This window comes from Xenopus laevis, chromosome 8L (assembly GCF_017654675.1).
Source record: "Xenopus laevis strain J_2021 chromosome 8L, Xenopus_laevis_v10.1, whole genome shotgun sequence".
Classification (NCBI taxonomy): Eukaryota; Metazoa; Chordata; class Amphibia; order Anura; family Pipidae; genus Xenopus; species Xenopus laevis.
In genome coordinates this window covers 134,563,921-134,586,495 of record NC_054385.1, presented here as the reverse complement: position 1 = coordinate 134,586,495, position 22,575 = coordinate 134,563,921, and the positions used below count along the sequence as shown (strand labels likewise).

The following is a 22,575-nucleotide window of genomic DNA, read 5'->3' as shown; positions in this document are numbered from 1 at the left end:
AGTTTAAGATAAAATCTAACATTCCAACACATTACCATGTGTTGACCTGTGCCTAGTAAGCCTCAACTTCCCTATCCCATAATACCATAGGGAGAGAAAAAAAGGGCAAAGTCTTCTTCATTTCCATATCGGTCAAAGTTGACCAATCACAAGAGGACTTTCCAATCCATGTTAAAGACTGCCTGTCAACAACATAGCCCTTTGCCTAGACTCTATGACAATTTGACATTGCCGCTATCCGGTAATACTATAGGGAGAGAAAAAAACAGCAAAGTCTTCTTCATTACCATATCGGTCAAAGTTGACCAATCACAAGAGGACTTTCCAATCCATGTTAAAGACTGCCTGTCAAACAACATAGCCTTTTGCCTACTATAGATTCCTCCTTGCCATACAAAGAATAGGAAGACCCACAGCCTTCTATGACAAGAGCTGCCAGTCCCATATGTCTTTGCCTAAGCACTCCCATGATAAAATCTAACATTCCAACACATAGCCATGTGTTGACCTGTGCCTAGTAAGCCTCAACTTCCCTATCCCGTAATACCATAGGGAGAGAAAAAAGGGCAAAGTCTTCTTCATTTCCATATCGGTCAAAGTTGACCAATCACAAGAGGACTTTCCAATCCATGTTAAAGACTGCCTGTCAAACAACATAGCCTTTTGCCTACTATAGATTCCTCCTTGCCATACAAAGAATAGGAAGACCCACAGCCTTCTATGACAAGAGCTGTCAGTCCCATATCCCTTTGCCTAGGCTCTATGGCAAATTAGCCATTGCCTAAGCATTCCCATGATAAAATCTAACATTCCAACACATCGCCATTTGCTGACTTGTGCCTAGTAAGCCTCAACTTCCCTATCCCGTATAACCATAGGGAGAGAAAAAAACGGCAAAGTCTTCTTCATTTCCATATCGGTCAAAGTTGACCAATCACAAGAGGACTTTCCAATCCATGTTAAAGACTGCCTGTCAAACAACATAGCCTTTTGCCTACTATAGATTCCTCCTTGCCATACAAAGAATAGGAAGACCCACAGCCTTCTATGACAAGAGCTGTTGTTCCCATATCCCTTTGCCTAGGCTCTATGGCAAATTAGCCATTGCCGATTTTAAATAGTTTATTAACAACAAAAATAATTACATCATCAGAAAAAAACAATAATAATAAATTACAGAACTAAAACAGGAAAATAATATTTTCACATTTCTTGACAAGTAAATTTGACAGAATTACTTGACAATATTATTCCATTGTTTAAACCCCCAAATTAACATTGCTTTTTCATTTCCGAGATATTTTTTATCTCTTAAAAAATAAATATACATTTGACTAAAAGCAATTCGAATACAGGTTTTAACATCGATAACATCAGTTTTAAAAAGTAAAATATTTCTGCATTTCCAAATAGCATTTTTCAAACAATTAATTATCATCCAACAAATTTCAAACTGTTTTATGGATGGACAAATAAAAAGACCATATAAAACCATTTGATAATTAAAATTCTTAAGATCCCCAACTTGCTTAAAAAGAGGTCCTACTGTTTTCCAGAGCTCTTGCGCATAGGGGCAATTCCAAAACACATGTAATATGGTCTCATCATTGCAGCATGAGTTCCTCGGGCATTTCCCCCGTGCCAACATCCCCCTTTTATGTTGGAATTCACGCGTAGGGAGGCACTGGTGGACAATGGCCCAAGAGAGGTCTTTGTGGACATTTGCAAGATACTTCCCAAACACATTGCGCCACACTTTCTTAGATCTTTGCTGGGAAAAATTTGAAACAGATAAAACAATTTCATCATTTTTCTTTAAAACCTTGGTAACCTGTTTTTGATTCCCCAATATTTCAGAGTTGACCTCTTTCAGGCGGAAGGATCTAATTGCCTTTTCAAGTACCACATAGTGCTTTGGGGGACATAATAATACAGGTGAATTCAAAAGAACCCGGAACCAATGTTTAAAAATCATACCTGCTGCATATTTAAGAAAGCAACTAAAAATTCCATCCGTATTTAAAAGTTTAAAACAAAAGCAGAAATATTTAACATAAAAGAATAAAAGAAGGTTGGGAACATCTTTACCGCCATTTATCTTCTCTTTATACATATAATCTCTCTTTAATTTCTCCATTGTTGAACCCCACAAAAACTTAAAACATACCCTGGTGAGTTTTCTTATGTATAAGTAAGAAGGAGGGAAAACCAGAGCCACATGGAGCATAATAGGTAATAGAATCATTTTTATGATTAAAACTTTCCCTTCCATTGTGAGCTTTCTCAAATTCCACATTAAAACCTTCCTTTCCATTTTTATTAAAACTGAATCCCAATTTGGGGTGCTTGTATTTGCAGCATTAAAAACAATTCCTAAAATTTTGATATGATCCTGTTTAACACTGATTTCAGGGGTGAGAGACTCATCCCACACCCCTATACCCAGACAATTGCATTTGTGTAAGTTTAACTTAAAACCAGACGCACAGCAGAAAATGGACGTCTGAAAAAGTGCTCTTTTTAAGGAGTAGGAGGAAGAGCATAAAACAGTGACATCATCCATATAGCTTAACACTTTAGCTTGTCGTCCTCCTCCACCGGGGACATGAATACCTCGAATGACTTTATCAGATCTTAAAAGAATTAAAAGAGGTTCAATCGCACAAATAAACAGAAAGGGGGATAAGGGACATCCCTGTTTCACCCCTGACTTTAAAATTACCTGCTGGGTTAAAAAGCCATTAATAGAAATTTGATTAAAACAGGACCTATATAAAACCTTTATGCTTTTTAAAAGAATATCAGGTATTGCGATTTTTTCCAAAATGCTAAAAAGAAAGGAATGAGAAAGGCGATCGAAAGCTTTCTCAAAATCAATGGATAAAATAGCAAGATTTAACTTTCTTTCTTTACAGTACCAGATAACATCACGTATTATATTGAGGGATTCAGACATGCTTCTTCCAGGAATCCCACATACCTGGTCTGGATGGATTAACTTTTCAGCAAAAGGTTTTAAACCGTAAAGCAATAAGTTTGGCCATGATTTTATAATCGACATTTAGGAGAGTAATAGGCCTGTAGTTTTCTAGGCTCTCCTTGTTGCCCTTTTTAAAAATTAAAGACACAATCCCTCTTCTCCAGGAAGGGGGTAAAATATCAACAGTAAAAACCTCTTTATACAATAATAAAAGATCGTCTTTTAAAAGGTCCCAAAAGTGTAAATAAAATTCCACTGGTAGGCCATCCTCACCAGGGGTTTTACCAAATAAAAAGCTTTTAAAAACCATTAGCAGTTCTTCAATGGTGATATCTTTGGATAAAAGCTCTTGATCTAAAACACTTAATTTACACTCTAAAACATTCAAAAATCTTTTAAAATAGAGGCATCGATACTTTTTTCATTAAATAGAAGCTGATAAAAATTAAATGCAATGTCTAAAATTTCACTCATTTTAGTTTTACCATCAAGTGAGGAAATGAGTTCTTTTTTGTCCATAACTTTTTTAAAGAAAAACCTAGAACATTTCTCGCCTTCTTCTAGGTGCTGGACATGTGCATTAAAGATTATTTCTTTACCTTTTTTGTCGATCAGCTTCTTGATTTCCGCTTTTAAGGAAAAAATATCATGGTCAACATCAATATCGACACTTTGCATTTTTAAAAGCGCTTGTAATCTTAAATTTAAAATATAAAACCATTGTTTTTTCCGTTTTGCGGCTATCTTACCCGCTTTGACAAAAAATGCTTTGATTTTTGGCTTAACACCCTCCCACCAATGTAGCATTGAATCACGGGGATTACGTGCATTCTGCCAACATTGATAGGTCCGTTTAAACCGGTCACACAATTGGGGATCATCCAGCAATTGAAGATTTAGTTTCCAGAGACCTCCATTTACCCTTTTTTCCCCGGAGATTTCTAGGTGAGCACATAAAACCTTATGATCTGAAAACACGTTAATTAAAAGATCACATTTAAAAGGGTTAAAAGCCTCGGATAAAAATATAAAATCAATTCTGGACTGTATCCTCCCATTTGACCATGTTGTATCAGGGTTGGTAAAAAGCATTTTAAAACTATCTTTTAGCCTAAAATCGTCAATAAAATTTTTTAACAGATAAGATGTTCGGTCTCTATTGTTAGGGTCACCTCCTTGTCGATGTTCACCTGCAAAGACACAATTAAAGTCTCCGCCTACTAGTAGAGGAGATGACCCAACAGCAAACAATGGTAACATTTCAAAAAGATCAGCCCTATCCTGCTTATCAGGAGAGGCATAAATATTTAAAAGACGTAAAAAAAGACCCTTAAAAAACACATGTACTAAAACCGCTCGACCAGGTAAAATTTCAGTGACAGTCTGAATAGAGGTGTGGGTTCCACGAAACAGTATTCCCACTCCTGCGCACTTGTTCTCATTTGAACCGGACCAAACGGACAGTCCCAGTTTCCAATCTTTTTTCAGGTGAGTATAGTCCGTACTGCTTTCAATTGCACACTCCTGTAAAAAACATATATCAAAGTCCAAAGTCTCAAGGTAGGAGAATAAAGCCGCCCTACGGCTAGGGCTCTTTATGGATCTCACATTTAGTGAGGAAAGTTTAAGAGAAGTCATTATGAAAACTTATAAAGGAACAGTGTCCATATCGAATTCAAAGCAGGGGATATATTGAGAACCCCCCAATCCTTGTTGAGGAGAGGGAGGATCAGCAAAATTTACCGGATCCGGGGAAGATACATAGCATGCGTCCACCACGATCTGGAGTTCTCCTTCGCTTGAACTTGAAGACAACGAAAACTGTTTCTTTTGAACACTGTCTTTCTCAATTCGCAGACGCTTCTCTGCAGGATGTTGATCTTCCTCCTCTTTTCCTTGAGATACATGAGCCACTCCACTGACCTTCGGACCACCAGGACCCTCCAAGACAGACTTCTCCATCCCAGACACTCCCGGAACCTCCTTCTGGCCACGGCGCGACCTTCTCCTGGACTTTTTCTTTCGCTCAGCTTTTATCCATTGCTCTTCACAGGTGGCATCTGGAATCGTCATGGCAGGGTTTTCCGCTGATGAACCTTCGGACCCTTGCTCCGACTCCATCAATGATGCCCGGCGGCTGGTGTTTCCGCCCTTTGACACAGACCCCAGCACTGCTGGTACAGCAAAAGTCTGTTCCGAAACCACCACACCTGGGATCCTCATCGCACGCTGCTCGGATCCCACCGCCAGTGTGCACAATGCCTTCTCATGGGTAGGGATTACCAATGGCTTGGCGATCCCTTTCCCTAAATCAGAAACCGATTTCCTACGAGCCTCCTGGACCTTCATCGAGTGCTCGGTTGTTGGCAATTCAACCGAATCGTTCTCAGGACCGACTACTGAGCTCCTTCTCGCCACTATCGGTTTTGATTTAACTGGCATTTTGCCATTCACAGACAGTACGGACGACTCACCCGACTTACCCGAGGTCTTCTTAGCTGGGACGGCAACCGCTGTCGACACCTGCTCAGACCTCGCACTGGATTTCTCTGCCCGCTCAGCCCCGGCGCCCTGTCTCTTAGCCTTTCTGGGGCAATCTCTATACTTGTGGCCTTCCTGCCCACACATATTACACATTTGTTTTTGTGTGCATACAACAGCAATATGACCCGGTCGACCACACTTATTACACCGGGTCATCTTAGCGTCTGGACAGGACTCTCTTGTATGTCCAAAGCGGTTACAGTTGCGGCAGTACAAGGGCATACCAGGGTAAAAAAGGTATCCCCTGTTTCTTCCAATGTGAAAATTTGACGGAGGGTGCATAAATCCACCGATTCCATCCGGGTCTTTACGAAACTTCACAAAAAATTTCTTTTTCCCATTCCAGTGTCCGAGTCCACCCTTAATTAAATGGGAGAAGCGGACCTCGGTGCAATACCGCTGCAGAAAGGTGACAATGTCTGCGGTATCAGTAAATGGGTTAAACAGGTGGACGACCAGCGGGACGTCCTCCAACCCATATAAAAGAAAAAACTTGAGGCCATCAAGTCTATCCTCTTTCAGTTCTTTATTGGATAATACTGCGTAGATGTTTTCACAGCAATGGAGAGAGGTGAAGGTGATGGTATATGCTCCCCTCCTCTCTTGGTCCTGAAGGCAAAGAATTTCTTCATTCTTGAGGTTGAAAACGCCAAGCAGAATCTCCCCCACGATGAATCTTAAATCCTTCAGGCTCCGATGTTCTTCTTCAACTTCAATCCTTACGGTGTTCTTCAGCTGGGTTTCCCCGCTCGGAAAATCAAAGGTGAATGGCATTCTTGACTCACTTTTTCTCCCAAGAAGAAATCCTCCTCAAGCCTTCAGCAACCTTCCGCCAAGGCGGTCGTCACCCGTCTATCGGAGGAATGCCCCCAACCCGATTGCAGCAAGCAGGTTAAGTCCACCCGAAGGTGGGCGATCCTGCATAGGCAGAGAAGGGGGGTCTCATACCGAAACATAAGAAAACCAGTCTTTCCTTTCCATACCAAGTTGACTCAGCAATATCAAGAGCGACTTTCCAACCATGTAAAACTAACCTGTCAACAACATAGCCGTTTGCCTGTCTATGTAACTCACATTGCCGCTATCCCGTAATACCATAGGGAGAGAAAAAAACGGCAAAGTCTTCTTCATTTCCATATCGGTCAAAGTTGACCAATCACAAGAGGACTTTCCAATCCATGTTAAAGACTGCCTGTCAAACAACATAGCCTTTTGCCTACTTATAGATTCCTCCTTGCCATACAAAGAATAGGAAGACCCACAGCCTTCTATGACAAGAGCTGTCAGTCCCATACCTTTGCCTAGGCTCTATGGCAAATTAGCCATTGCCTAAGCACTCCCATGATAAAATCTAACATTCCAACACATGACCATGTGTTGACCTGTGCCTAGTAAGCCTCAACTTCCCTATCCGTAATACCATAGGAGAGAAAAAACGGCAAAGTCTTCTTCATTTCCATATCGGTCAAGTGACCAATCACAAGAGGACTTTCCAATCCATGTTAAAGACTGCCTGTCAACAACATAGCCTTTGCTAGATCTATGACAATTTGACTTGCCCTATCCCGTAAACCATAGGAGAGAAAAAAACGCAAAGTCTTCTTCATTTCCATATCGGTCAAAGTTGACCAATCACAAGAGGACTTTCCAATCCATGTTAAAGACTGCCTGTCAACAACATAGCCTTTGCCTAGCTCTATGACAATTTGACATTGCCGCTATCCGTAATACCATAGGGAGAGAAAAAAACGGCAAAGTCTTCTTCATTTCCATATCGGTCAAAGTTGACCAATCACAAGAGGACTTTCCAATCCATGTTAAAGACTGCCTGTCAAACAACATAGCCTTTGCCTATATAGATTCCTCCTTGCCATACAAAGAATAGGAAGACCCACAGCCTTCTATGACAAGAGCTGTCAGTCCATATCCTTTGCCTAGGCTCTATGGCAAATTAGCCATTGCCTAAGCACTCCCATGATAAAATCTAACATTCCAACACATGCCATGTGTTGACCTGTGCCTAGTAAGCCTCAACTTCCCTATCCGTAATACCATAGGGAGAGAAAAAACGGCAAAGTCTTCTTCATTTCCATATCGGTCAAAGTTGACCAATCACAAGAGGACTTTCCAATCCATGTTAAAGACTGCCTGTCAAACAACATAGCCTTTGCCTAGAAACTCTATGACAATTTGGAAACATTGCCCCGCTATCGCCGTCTTAATACCATAGGGAGAGAAAAAAACGGCAAAGTCTTCTTCATTTCCATATCGGTCAAAATTGACCAATCACAAGAGGACTTTCCAATCCATGTTAAAGACTGCCTGTCAAACAACATAGCCTTTTGCCTATTATAGATTCCTCCTTGCCATACAAAGAACAGGAAGACCCACAGGCTTCTATGACAAGAGCTGTCAGTCACATATCCCTTTGCCTAGGCTCTATGGCAAATTAGCCATTGCCTAAGCACTCCCATGATAAAATCTAACATTCCAACACATAGCCATGTGTTGACCTGTGCCTAGTAAGCCTCAACTTCCCTATCCCGTAATACTATAGGGAGAGGAAAAAAACGGCAAAGTCTTCTTCATTTCCATATCGGTCAAAGTTGACCAATCACAAGAGGACTTTCCAATCCATGTTAAAGACTGCCTGTCAACAACATAGCCCTTTGCCTAGACTCTATGACAATTTGACATTGCCGCTATCCCGTACTACCATAGGGAGAGAAAAAAACGGCAAAGTCTTCTTCATTTCCATATCGGTCAAAGTTGACCAATCACAAAAGGACTTTCCAATCCATGTTAAAGACTGCCTGTCAAACAACATAGCCTTTTGCCTACTATAGATTCCTCCTTGCCATACAAAGAATAGGAAGACCCACAGCCTTCTATGACAAGAGCTGTCAGTCCCATATCCCTTTGCCTTGGCTCTATGGCAAATTAGCCATTGCCGGTTTTATCAGTAATAAAGTATCAAGTAGGAAAAAAACCCACAATTACTTTACAACATCACGTGAAACCAATATTTATTCTTTAAATAAAAATATACAACAACAACAAAAAAGAAAAACTTTTATTTTACTCCTTTACTTCAATCTTCGGATGTAGTCCAAGATATGAAATCTCAGAAATTCCTCCGAAGTATTTTCAAAATCCACATCTGCTCGCAATGCAGCTGTTTCCTCTTCCGTCCAGCTGTCAATATATTCTTTAATAGCATAGTCAGGTTTGCATTTATATTGTCTAAACAAAATCTCACCTCTTGTCTGGACCCTCTTCTGTTCACTCTCTTTTGGAACTGGGAGTTGCACTTTTGGAACTGGGGGTTGCACTTTTGGAACTGGGGGTTGCACTTTCACCTCCACTTGTGAACTTTCAGTTTTCCTTTTCTTCTTTTCCTTTTTTGAAGAGTCTGGCCTCTTCACAGCCAGACTTTCCACCTGTAAAGCAATGGCTTCCAGACCACTCACCCCTGGGTCCTCAAGGAGCATTTGCACCTGTTCCGGATCCCCGGACTCACCAGATGAGATTTCCTCCTGACTCACAGTTTTACTCCTTTTTGGACACGTTGAATACAGGTGACCTACTTGAAAGCATAAATTACACTTTTTAGGGTGAACACAGTCTTTCGACTCATGAGTAGACTCACCACAGTTTCCACAATCTTTGCAGTTTTCGGCTGTATGACCATACGCACGACATCTTCGACAAAAAACCGGCATGCCTGAGAAATGGCAGTCTAAATTGATGCCTCCCAACTTAAACCTAGCTGGAGGTAACTTGCCTTTCTTGAATTTTGCCTTGAATTTCACCTTTGATGTCCAGATTCCGACCTCACTTAGAATTTTGCCTGAAAAAGTCAATTTTTCACAAAACTGATTAAGCACAGTCTCTACCTCCTTTATACTCATGAAAGGAGAGTACGACTTCACCACCAAGATGACTTCCTCCAGCGAAATGTGAGGAAACACCCTGTATCCACGTAGCCGAGCATCTTCACGATTTCCTTCCAGAATCTTTAAGAAGCTCAAAAAGATACCTTCTCCATTGAAAGTCACATCGTATACTCCTCGTCGCGGATAATCTTGAATCGCCAGGATCTCCGTCTTCCTGACATGACCGAATTCCCCGAGGATGGCTTCAACGATGTAGCGCAGCTTACTTTCTCCTTCGATCACCTCTTCCACCACGACACGAACCGAATTCTTCAGCTTAGCGAAGCTTGGAACGACATCTTCGCCAGTGTCATGTTTCCAGCATACGCTTTATCATACTTGGGATTTCTCTATTCATTTGCTCGGAGCTCCCTCCTCTGGACACTTGTTGTAAGTGCACAACGTCACTTCCTATATCCATTTTTTCACCTCCATAAGGCTTATGGCAGAATTTGGACTAATCGGGCTACCGTACGCCTACCATGTGACCTAGAGCAATGCCTTGTGGGAGTCAGGACTCCATTTTACAGACCATGCTGCTGGAAGAAGCACACAGTTCTGCATCTCCCTTATGATAGAATCGCTGGTAAGCAAATAGTTACACCAAAACACCTCCACAGCTGCCAGAACCCCCAGAGACATTGCTACAGAGACATTTATGCCAGTATATATATTTTATGCTGCAGTTATATGTTCATTTGCATGTTTTTATATAGTTCATTGCAAGCATACTTATTATATTTTCTGCTGTTTGTATTACAGTTTCACCTTATTCCACTTGCCTATTCAGTAAAATCTACAGACTCCAAGCTTAGTCTCTTTATTGAATTGTGGGAAGGTTTAGCTGCATGTCGAACTACACACTGCCCCAGGGTAATACGTAGCGAGGACAGAACAGTGAAACAGCGCTACCTCAAAGGCGAGATTGAACTGTATCCCACTGCATGCGCAGTGAAACAGCGCTACCACAAAGGTGGGATTGAACTATAACTCACTGCATGCGCAGTAAAACAGCAGCTGACACACAAGTGATTAAACCAGCTACGCTGCAAGCTCAGACAACAGTATATTACAGTGATCCGGATACAGACACTGCTATTAAGTCATTGCAGCACAGAAAAGCCACTACAAAGGCATATCCAGAGTCCCATAATGTCACAGAAAAAGACATCCTCATTAGTGACCAGATCCCAGGTCTCAGGCTCCTCTCAACGCTCATCTGTTACTAATGCTGCCGCCATTGCCCGCGCAAAAGCAGAAGCAGCAAAGGCCCGTGCTGCCTTCGCAGAGAGGGAAATGGAGGCAAAAGTAAAGAGTGCACTCTTAGAAGCAGAAAGGGAAACAGTAAATGCACGCCTAGCAGTAGAGGCAAAGCTGGAAAGTGTTCGCTTAGAAGCAACCCTAGAAAAGCTCGCCAGAGAGAGAGAAGCTGCAGCAACTTTGGCAGAAGCAAAAGCTCTAGAGATGATTGTGTACCCTAATAGCGAAAGACACAGCGAGGTACCTAATCTTGAGATTGAACCCCAAGACCCACTACAACGCACTAGAGAGTATGTCTACCAGCACTCCAAACAAGACACAGATTCTCCTTCAACACAGCAACCAGGCCAACATGCTGCTCCTGAACCAAGCCAAGGATGCCATACACCTCCAAAGGCCATCAGCAAGCTGCAATTGTATCAGAGAAATTACGCTGAGCAAAGTGATCCTGCCTACAACACCCACTTCAACCAGGTACCCAAGCCTAGGGTTAACCCTGCACCTACCTCCTCAGCCGTGTCACAACGGTATGTCACAGTCCAGCCTAAAAGAGAACCTCCAGACAGGTACGACTATACAACACCTTCTCACTATTACACTCAGCCACCCTCTTATCCTGGTAGTAACCAGGTAACAATGGACTTTGCCAAGTTCTTTGCACGACGTGAGCTAGTCACAAAAGGACTCGTAAAGTTTAACGACCGCCCTGAAGGCTTCAGAGCCTGGCGATCCTCCTTTCGGAACACTATCAGAGACTTAGACCTTTCATACAGTGAGGAAATCGACCTCCTTATCAAATACCTAGGAACTGAGTCTGCAGAGCATGCCAAAAGGATCAGAGTCATTAACATAAATCACCCAGAGACTGGTCTCAGAATGATCTGGCACAGACTTAATGAGTGCTATGGCTCAGCAGAGGTTGTAGAAAATGCACTCTTCAAGAGAATTGAAGACTTCCCTAAAATAACCAATAAAAGTTACCAAAAACTTAGGGAATTAAGTGACTTGTTAATGGAACTACAAGTAGCCAAAGCTGAAGGAGACTTACAGGGGCTTGCATTCCTAGACACAGCCAGAGGTGTTAACCCCATAGTACAAAAATTGCCCTATAACTTACAAGAGCGGTGGATGGCACACGGGTCAAAATTCAAAGAAATGCACAATGTTCCATTTCCTCCTTTCACTGTATTCATGGACTTTGTATACCAACAAGCCAAGATGAGAAATGACCCCAGCTTTGATTTCACTTTGCCACATACCACCCCTTCAGCACCTAATACTCGCAAAGCAGCAGTAACAGTCAGGGCCGGACTGGGGGTAAAAAGCAGCCCGGGCAAAAAAAAATCAAAGCAGCCCAAATGTAAACACGCAATGGTCTTGTACACATCCACTCATATATTGGGGTAAAACTGCAAAAAGTTATGTACATAAAGAGCTGCCTTTCTCTCTTGAGTGTAATTCATGTAAAATATGTTAAAGATTTTGCAGCCTTGTGCCTTTATATGTTCACAGAACTCCTCAGTGACTTCTGATATCCCTATATTACAGTAAAGCAACTCCCTGCACCCTCCCCTCTGCATTCAGCCCACCCACTGTCTTGTGAAAACTCTCACAGGGGCACCCAATCACCTCCACTGTTGCTGGGAATCCAAGCTGACCCCCCGTCACCATCTAAGTGGGCACCCAGCCTCCTCCACCCAAAATTCTGTCCATGATCCACTTTTGTCTGTGCCTGTGCAAAGGCTGCACATAAATTGCCCCATCATCTTTCCCCAAGGGCAAATATTCCAACTGTCCAGTAACCCTCTGAGCTTACACTTCTTTCCCTGCAGATTCAGGCAGCAGCAAATGATGACATGAATATCAGTGCCCACCTGTTGGTTGCTATGGTTACAACTACATTAGCTCATCATGAGGCTCTGCTTCTGAGGCCCCTGTGCTGCCAATGTCCCAATTAATGACCAATTGCAAAGGTGCATTTCCCTTTAATGTTCCATTTGCCTGCAGTTGAGCGATGAGAGATCTGTCCCTGTCCTGAGCTCCTCTTGCTGCAGACAAGTCATGTTAAACTACAACTCCCTGCACCTTGTCTCCCAGGATCTGCACTGAGAGTGATAAGAGAGTTGAACTAGAGCTCGCAGCACGCTCACTGTCTCACAAACACACACACAAAGGCTGCAGTGCTCTCCCGCATCCTCTCCTCTGACAGGAGCCGGGAATTTATGGGAAGGCGGAACCATGAGGCGCAGCCGCGGGGAGGACTGTTTGCACTGCTCCGGCTCACAGATAGTGTCCAGCGTTGCCATGGAAACAGGTGCCCGAGGATCCAGGAGCAGGAAGCTGCGAGTTGTAGGAGGTAATTACACGGGCCGTCGAGGAGGGGCCTGATCTGCAGTATTACCGTTCCCAGCAGCGAGTGCTCTGTCTTTCCCCCCCCCCCCTCCATTAGTTAAACCACTGCATATATGCTGAGCATGCTGCTGTGCCACACACGGCAGCGGCAGCTCAAGAACAGACAGGAGGGAGGGGCGGAGCCACAGTGGGAGATTGCATCGAGGAGCGGTCCTAGAGCCCTCCAGATTCATTGAAAGTACGAGCGGCCCACTAATACAAAATATACAGCGGCCCCTCGGGTATTTGCCCGAACTGACAGATTGTCAGTCCGGGCCTGGTAACAGTACACAAAACTAATGCTTCCTCTTTAGATTCCTTTCACAGATCGGCAGAACCTTCTCATGAGGAGACAAGGAATAAAGACCCTGGTAAGCAGTGTCCTTTACACCAGAAGCCTCACCCCCTTCCGAAATGCAGAGCCTTCAGAGAGAAGTCCATAGAGGACCGCAAAGCTTTCCTCAAGGAAAACAACATCTGCTACAGGTGCTGTTCGTCAACATCTCATCTTGCCAAGGACTGTAAGGTCAGTGTAAAATGCATAGAATGTGACAGCACGCATCACAACACAGCTTTACACCCTGGGTCAGCCCCATGGACTGTATCTTATACCAAGAGCGCCAGCAAGCATGGCGGGGAGGAAGATAGCACTGTCACAAACACACAAGAAATCACTTCCCAATGCACAGAAATCTGCAATGGTGCCGTAGGAGGCAGATCCTGCTCCAAAATTTGCCTGGTCAGAGTATACCCGACAGGCCAAATAGATAAAAGCATTAAGCTCTATGCAATCCTGGACGACCAGAGCAACAGATCTTTAGCCTGCCCAGCCTTCTTTGATGCATTTAAAATCAAGGGCCCAAACACTCCTTACTCTCTAAAGACATGCTCAGGAGTTGTTGAGACAGCAGGAAGAAGGGCATCTGGATATCAAGTAGAGTCCATAGACGGAAAGGTATGCCTACCCTTACCAACTATAATAGAATGCACCCAGATCCCAGATAATAGATCTGAAATTCCTACACCAGACATAGCTAAGCATCATGTACACCTGAAGCGCATAATGCACTTAATCCCCGAACTCGACCCTAAGGCTCAGATAATGCTTCTCCTTGGAAGGGATATCCTGCGAGTCCACAAAGCAAGGGACCAGATAAACGGCTCTCACAATGCACCTTACGCCCAGAAGCTAGACCTTGGATGGGTCATAATCGGAGACGCTTGCCTTGGAAGTGTACACAAACCAGCCTGCGTAAACAGCATGCTCACAAATACATTAGAAAATGGACGCCCCTCCATTTTCCCACCATGCCACAACCAGCTCCTAATAAAGGAAAAACCTTACAGCACCAGCCTGGGACACACACCCCTCTACCTTTCTGATGATAGTTTCACCCATGACAGTGATCAGGATCATTTAGGATGCACAGTGTTCCAGAGAACAAGAGAGGACAATCAATTAGCGATGTCTATTGAAGATAAACTCTTTCTAAAAATAATGGAACAAGAACTAGTTAAAAACAATTCAAACAGTTGGGTCGCCCCTCTACCCTTTAGGCCTCAGAGACAACGCTTACCTAATAACAGAGAGGAAGCCCTTAGACGTTTCTCTTCTCTCAAACGCAACTTTCAAAGAAAACCAGAGATGAGAGATCACTTCTTTTCTTTCATGGGAAAAACATTTGAGAATAACCATGCAGAGATAGCACCCACCCTCAAAGACTCAGAGGAATGCTGGTACCTACCAATATTTGGGGTGTACCACCCAAAGAAACCAGGACAGATTAGAGTGGTTTTTGATTCCAGTGCCAAATTCAAAGGTGTTTCCCTAAATGATGTTCTCCTCACAGGCCCTGACCTCAATAACAAACTTTTGGGAGTTCTCCTTCGTTTCCGCAAAGACTCTATTGCCTTTATTGCTGACATTCAACAAATGTTTCATTGTTTTCTTGTCAGAGAGAAAGACAGAAATTTCCTGAGATTCCTTTGGTTCAGAGATAACGATCCTTCAAAAGACATCACAGAGTACCTCATGAGGGTGCACATCTTCGGCAACAGTCCTTCACCTGCAGTCGCAATTTACGGGCTCAGACGCTCCGCACAGGAATGTGAGGTAAGGTACGGGTCAGATGTTGCACAATTGGTAGAAAGAGACTTCTACGTAGATGACTGCTTAAAGTCCTCACCCTCAAGTGAAGCCGCAGTCAGCCTTCTCAAAAGAGCACAAGAAGCACTTGCCTGCTCCAACCTCAGGCTCCACAAAATAGCTTCTAATAGCAAAGCAGTGATGGAAGCCTTCCCTTCCCAAGACCATTCAAATGATCTAAGAGACTTAGACTTGGGATCTGATTCCTTACCTGTGCAACGGAGCCTTGGGCTTCTGTGGGACTTAAAGTCTGATACCTTTGCCTTCCAAGTAAACAGAGAAGAAAAACCCTTCACTCGCAGAGGTGTTCTGTCTACAATAAATAGCCTGTATGATCCTCTAGGATTCGCTGCTCCTGTCACCATACAAGGTAAAGCACTTTTAAGAGACTTAACCCTGGAAACATCCGATTGGGATACCCCACTGGCTCCCGACAAAGGTAATTCATGGAGAGAATGGAGAAGTTCCCTAAAGGCTCTCGACAACCTTTGTGTTACACGTCCATATGCCCCGGTACCTTCTACAGAGGTACAAAGCCAAAGACTTTGTGTGTTCTCTGATGCCTCGGTTAAGGCCATAGCTGCTGTAGCATACCTTAAAACCGTGGATATCTATGGACAATGTCACGTTGGGTTTGTTATGGGCAAGGCAAAACTGGCACCAATCCCAGAACACACTATACCTAGACTAGAACTCTGTGCTGCAGTCCTAGCCGTAGAGCTAGCAGAGCTCATCACAACCGAGACAGGCATAGAACTCAAAGAGACTGTATTCTACACAGACAGCAAGGTAGTACTAGGCTACATTTATAATGAAACCAGACGATTTTATGTTTTTGTCAGCAACAGGGTGCTCAGAATCAGACGATCCACTCATCCAGGACAGTGGAACTATGTACCCACGGACTGCAACCCTGCAGATCATGCAACTAGAGCCGTTGCCGCAAGTCAGCTTAAAGACACGTCTTGGCTCACAGGACCAACATTCTTGTACAACACAGAGCAAACTAATCCTGAAAGCGAGATATTTGAACTAGTAGATGCCAACTCAGATGGCGAAATTCGTCCACAAGTGTCTACATGTCATACAACGACTACTGACAACCAACTTAAACCCAGCAGATTTTACAGATTCTCAACCTGGAAATCACTCATCCGAGCTGTCACTTGCCTAACCCACATAGCTCACTCCTTTAAACATACTGCATCTACAAATGTAAGTACCTGCAAAGGATGGCATCACTGCCAGAAGGTCTACACAGCAGCAGAATTTCAGAAAGCAAAATATCTCATCATCCGCACTGTACAACAAGAGACCTTTTCCAAAGAGATCGACTGTATCAGAGGAAACAAGCCTGTTCCCAAAGATAGCACTCTAAGGAAGCTTGACCCATTCCTTGACCAGACTGGCCTATTGAGGGTAGGTGGTCGTCTCAAAAGCATGAAATTAGAGTTTGAAGAGAAACATCCTCTAATCATCCCTGGTCACCACCACATTGCAAGTTTGCTTGTGCGCCACTACCACGATCAAGTCAAACATCAGGGACGTCTTTTTACAGAGGGAGCCGTGCGAACGGCTGGATTGTGGATAATTGGAGCAAAAAGATGCGTTAACAGTATCATTTTCAATTGCATTCTTTGTCGTAAACTCCGTGGGAAGCTGCAAACACAAAAGATGGCCAATCTTCCATCTGACAGACTCAGCTTAGACCCACCCTTTACCAATGTTGGATTAGATGTGTTCGGCCCTTGGTCTGTCTCCACACGTCACACGAGAGGAAGTCATGCCAACAGTAAACGTTGGGCAGTCATATTCACTTGTATGACCATCCGAGCCGTCCATATAGAAGTCATTGAGTCAATGGACACTTCAAGCTTCATAAATGCTCTGAGACGCTTCATTGCAATACGAGGTCCCGTGAAGCACATTCGTTCTGACAGAGGTACTAACTTTGTTGGAGCAACCAAGGAGCTACAAATTCCTTCAAACGTCAATGTTAAAGATGTTGAAAGATACCTAACTGATCAGGATTGCATCTGGACATTCAACCCACCTCACTCTTCTCATATGGGAGGAGCTTGGGAAAGAATGATCGGCATAGCCCGAAGGATCCTCAATTCCATATTCTTACAAGTGGGAACTGCAAGGCTCACCCATGAGTCTCTAATTACATTCATGGCCGAAGTTTCAGCTATTATAAATGCCAGACCTCTTACTTCTGTCTCCAATGACCCAGAAGATCCTTTCTTGCTTACACCGGCCACTCTGCTTACTCAAAAGACTGAGACAATTAGTGTTCCTTCTGGAGAGTTTACCACCAAAGACTTGTACAAGCGACAGTGGAGACAAGTACAGTGTCTCGCAAACTCCTTCTGGGACAGATGGAGAAAGCAGTATATCTCTACCTTACATCCACGAAACAAGTGGCAAACTATCAAACCCAATCTCAGACTTGGTGATGTTGTTCTCGTGAAAGACTGTCAATCGCAGAGAAACGAATGGCCCTTAGGTCTGGTCACCAAAACATTCCCAAGTGAAGATGGGAGAGTCCGCAAAGTGGAGGTCAAAACCTCCAAACAAGGAGAAACAAAATTGTTCTTCAGACCAGTAACAGAACTAACTTTATTATTGTCTCCTGAGGAATAATGGTGCCATCCATGGATGCCAGACGGGGAGTGTCATGTTTCCAGCATACGCTTTATCATACTTGGGATTTCTCTATTCATTTGCTCGGAGCTCCCTCCTCTGGACACTTGTTGTAAGTGCACAACGTCACTTCCTATATCCATTTTTTCACCTCCATAAGGCTTATGGCAGAATTTGGACTAATCGGGCTACCGTACGCCTACCATGTGACCTAGAGCAATGCCTTGTGGGAGTCAGGACTCCATTTTACAGACCATGCTGCTGGAAGAAGCACACAGTTCTGCATCTCCCTTATGATAGAATCGCTGGTAAGCAAATAGTTACACCAAAACACCTCCACAGCTGCCAGAACCCCCAGAGACATTGCTACAGAGACATTTATGCCAGTATATATATTTTATGCTGCAGTTATATGTTCATTTGCATGTTTTTATATAGTTCATTGCAAGCATACTTATTATATTTTCTGCTGTTTGTATTACAGTTTCACCTTATTCCACTTGCCTATTCAGTAAAATCTACAGACTCCAAGCTTAGTCTCTTTATTGAATTGTGGGAAGGTTTAGCTGCATGTCGAACTACACACTGCCCCAGGGTAATACGTAGCGAGGACAGAACAGCCAGTGTCCATGTTCTCAACGACACGCTTCCAGTTTTCACTGAAGTGTTCAATCTCTTGCACTCCCGGTTTCCCCCTTGGCTTAGGGTTTCCACCGGAGTGAACGATCGCCTCTCGTTGCCTGGAATCGTGTGCCCTTATAAGGACACACACCCTCCAGGCACCCAATGGCCAAGACACTAGCTGTTCCCCGAAGGTACTACACCTGATCTTAGCCAAAAGGCCGAGAAGCGATCCAGGAATGTCAGTTTATGATATAATCTAACATTCCAACACATTACCATGTGTTGACCTGTGCCTAGTAAGCATCAACTTCCCTATCCGGTATAACCATAGGGAGAGAAAAAAACGGCAAAGTCTTCTTCATTTCCATATCGGTCAAAGTTGACCAATCACAAAAGGACTTTCCAATCCATGTTAAAGACTGCCTGTCAAACAACATAGCCTTTTGCCTACTATAGATTCCTCCTTGCCATACAAAGAATAGGAAGACCCACAGCCTTCTATGACAAGAGCTGTCAGTCCCATATCCCTTTGCCTAGGCTCTATGGCAAATTAGCCATTGCCTAAGCACTCCCATGACAAAATCTAACATTCCAACACATTACCATGTGTCGACCTGTGCCTAGTAAGCCTCAACTTCCCTATCCCGTATAACCATAGGGAGAGAAGAAAAACGGCAAAGTCTTCTTCATTTCCATATCGGTCAAAGTTGACCAGTCACAAGAAGACTTTCCAATCCATGTTAAAGACTGCCTGTCAAACAACATAGCCTTTTGCCTATTATAGATTCCTCCTTGCCATACAAAGAATAGGAAGACCCACAGCCTTCTATGACAAGAGCTGTCAGTCCCATATACCTTTGCCTAGGCTCTATGGCAAATTAGCCATTGCCTAAGCATTCCCATGATAAAATCTAACATTCCAACATATGACCATGTGTTGACCTGTGCCTAGTAAGCCTCAACTTCCCTATCCCGTATAACCATAGAGAGACAAAAAAACGGCAAAGTCTTCTTCATTTCCATATCGGTCAAAGTTGACCAATCACAAGAGGACTTTCCAATCCATGTTAAAGACTTCCTGTCAACAACATAGCCTTTTGCCTAGACTCTATGACAATTTGACATTGCTGCTATCCCGTAATACCATAGGGAGAGAAAAAAACGGCAAAGTCATCTTCATTTCCATATCGGTCAAAGTTGACCAATCACAAGAGGACTTTCCAATCCATGTTAAAGACTGCCTGTCAAACAACATAGCCTTTTGCCTACTAAAGATTCCTCCTTGCCATACAAAGAATAGGAAGACCCACAGCCTTCTATAACAAGAGCTGTCAGTCCCATATCCCTTTGCCTAGGCTCTATGGCAAATTAGCCGTTGCCTAAGCACTCCCATGATAAAATCTAACATTCCAACACATAGCCATGTGTTGACCTGTGCCTAGTAAGCCTCAACTTCCCTATCCCGTATAACCATAGGGAGAGAAAAAAACGGCAAAGTCTTCTACATTTCCATATCGGTCAAAGTTGACCAATCACAAGAGGACTTTCCAATCCATGTTAAAGACTGCCTGTCAACAACATAGCCCTTTGCCTAGACTCTATGACAATTTGACATTGCCGCTATCCCGTAATACCATAGGGAGAGAAAAAAAAAAGGCAAAGTCTTCTTCATTTCCATATCGGTCAAAATTGACCAATCACAAGAGGACTTTCCAATCCATTTTAAAGACTGCCTGTCAAACAACATAGCCTTTTGCCTACTATAGATTCCTCCTTGCCATACAAAGAATAGGAAGACCCACAGCCTTCTATAACAAGAGCTGTCAGTCCCATATCCCTTTGCCTAGGCTCTATGGCAAATTAGCCGTTGCCTAAGCACTCCCATGATAAAATCTAACATTCCAACACATAGCCATGTGTTGACCTGTGCCTAGTAAGCCTCAACTTCCCTATCCCGTATAACCATAGGGAAAGAAAAAAACGGCAAAGTCTTCTTCATTTCCAGATCGGTCAAAGTTGACCAATCACAAGAGGACTTTCCAATCCATGTTAAAGACTGCCTGTCAACAACATAGCCCTTTGCCTAGACTCTATGACAATTTGACATTGCCGCTATCCCATAATACCATAGGGAGAGAAAAAAACGGCAAAGTCTTCTTCATTTCCATATCGGTCAAAGTTGACCAATCACAAGAGGACTTTCCAATCCATGTTAAAGACTGCCTGTCAACAACATAGCACTTTGCCTAGACTCTATGACAATTTGACATTGCCGCTATCCCGTAATACCATAGGGAGAGAAAAAAACGGCAAACTCTTCTTCATTTCCATATCGGTCAAAGTTGACCAATCACAAGAGGACTTTCCAATCCATGTTAAAGACTGCCTGTCAAACAACATAGCCTTTTGCCTACTATAGATTCCTCCTTGCCATACAAAGAACAGGAAGACCCACAACCTTCTATGACAAGAGCTGTCAGTCCCATATCCCTTTGCCTAGGCTCTATGGCAAATTAGCCATTGCCTAAGCACTCCCATGATAAAATCTAACATTCCAACACATTGCCATTTGCTGACCTGTGCCTAGTAAGCCTCAACTTCCCTATCCCGTATAACCATAGGGAGAGAAAAAAACGGCAAAGTCTTCTTCATTTCCATATCGGTCAAAGTTGACCAATCACAAGAGGACTTTCCCATCCATGTTAAAGACTGCCTGTCAACAACATAGCCCTTTGCCTAGACTCTATGACAATTTGACATTGCCGCTATCCCGTAATACCATAGGGAGAGAAAAAAACGGCAAAGTCTTCTTCATTTCCATATCGGTCAAAATTGACCAATCACAAAAGGACTTTCCAATCCATGTTAAAGACTGCCTGTCAAACAACATAGCCTTTTGCCTACTATAGATTCCTCCTTGCCATACAAAGAATAGGAAGACCCACAGCCTTCTATGACAAGAGCTGTCAGTCCCATATCCCTTTGCCTAGGCTCTATGGCAAATTAGCCATTGCCTAAGCACTCCCATGATAAAATCTAACATTCCAACACATAGCCATGTGTTGACCTGTGCCTAGTAAGCCTCAACTTCCCTATCCCGTATAACCATAGGGAGAGAAAAAAACGGCAAAGTCTTCTACATTTCCATATCGGTCAAAGTTGACCAATCACAAGAGGACTTTCCTTTTTTTTTAATTTTTATTAAAATTCAATCATAAAAACATTTAATCAAAAAAAAAAAAATAAAACATTTCCATTTCAATTTGTAGAAAAAAAATCCAAAGTATCTCAGTACATATTTCAAAAACAAGAAATAATTCAGGATATTCCAATACATGTACAAAACATATTAAAACATTTTGAAAAAACACATTTCAAAGAAATTAGTACATGAAGGAAATTATCAATCCAGGATCCAGGACCTCCACTTTTTGAATTTCCATATCCCTTCTGCATCTATCTTTCCAAATCTTTTCTGGTCACATAAGACATATAAAAATAACTTCCCACGGATCATATTGACACATTCATTAACTTCAATAACAGTTTTATTGAATATCAAAATGTTTCGCACATCCCACAGAACTTCTTTCACACAGTTAACCAAAAGCCACAGAATTCTGGCTTGTTTACCTTCAATATTACATAACCCATATAACATCATATTAAAAGTTAGGATTTGTACTCCTGTTAACTCTTTCATCAACTTTCCCATCCTCTTCCACACTTCTTTAGCATACATGCAATTCCAAAACACATGTGTAATATTTTCAATCTTCCCACACACTTCTCTCTCACATATCTCCTTTTCAACCAACCCTCTCCTCCTCTGAAATTCACGTGTTGGTAGACACCCATGTACTGCCATCCAAGCCAAATCTTTCTGCCTATTCGTTAAATTTTTCTCATTCACCATATTCCACACTTTCTTACTTTCATTTTCTGTCAAGCCACCAATTCTTTCCATTTCTTCTCTCTCTTCTACCAACTTCAAAACATTCTTATTTTCACACCAATCTTTCACTACCACATTCTCCAAATTATTTCTC

The 22,575-nt window shown here is 42.8% G+C and overlaps 1 protein-coding gene across 1 annotated transcript; it reads right to left on the bottom strand.

The window, feature by feature from the left end:
* Positions 1 to 8,456: 8,456 nt before the first annotated feature.
* LOC121397362 (zinc finger CCHC domain-containing protein 3-like) lies at positions 8,457 to 10,459 on the bottom strand. Its single transcript, XM_041574009.1, has 2 exons — positions 10,455 to 10,459; positions 8,457 to 9,787 (listed from the first exon to the last, which is right to left on the bottom strand). The coding sequence occupies exons 1-2, from the start codon at positions 10,457 to 10,459 to the stop codon at positions 8,611 to 8,613; spliced, it is 1,182 nt and encodes a 393-aa protein (XP_041429943.1). The 3' UTR covers positions 8,457 to 8,610.
* Between the last annotated feature and the right edge of the window lie 12,116 nt (positions 10,460 to 22,575).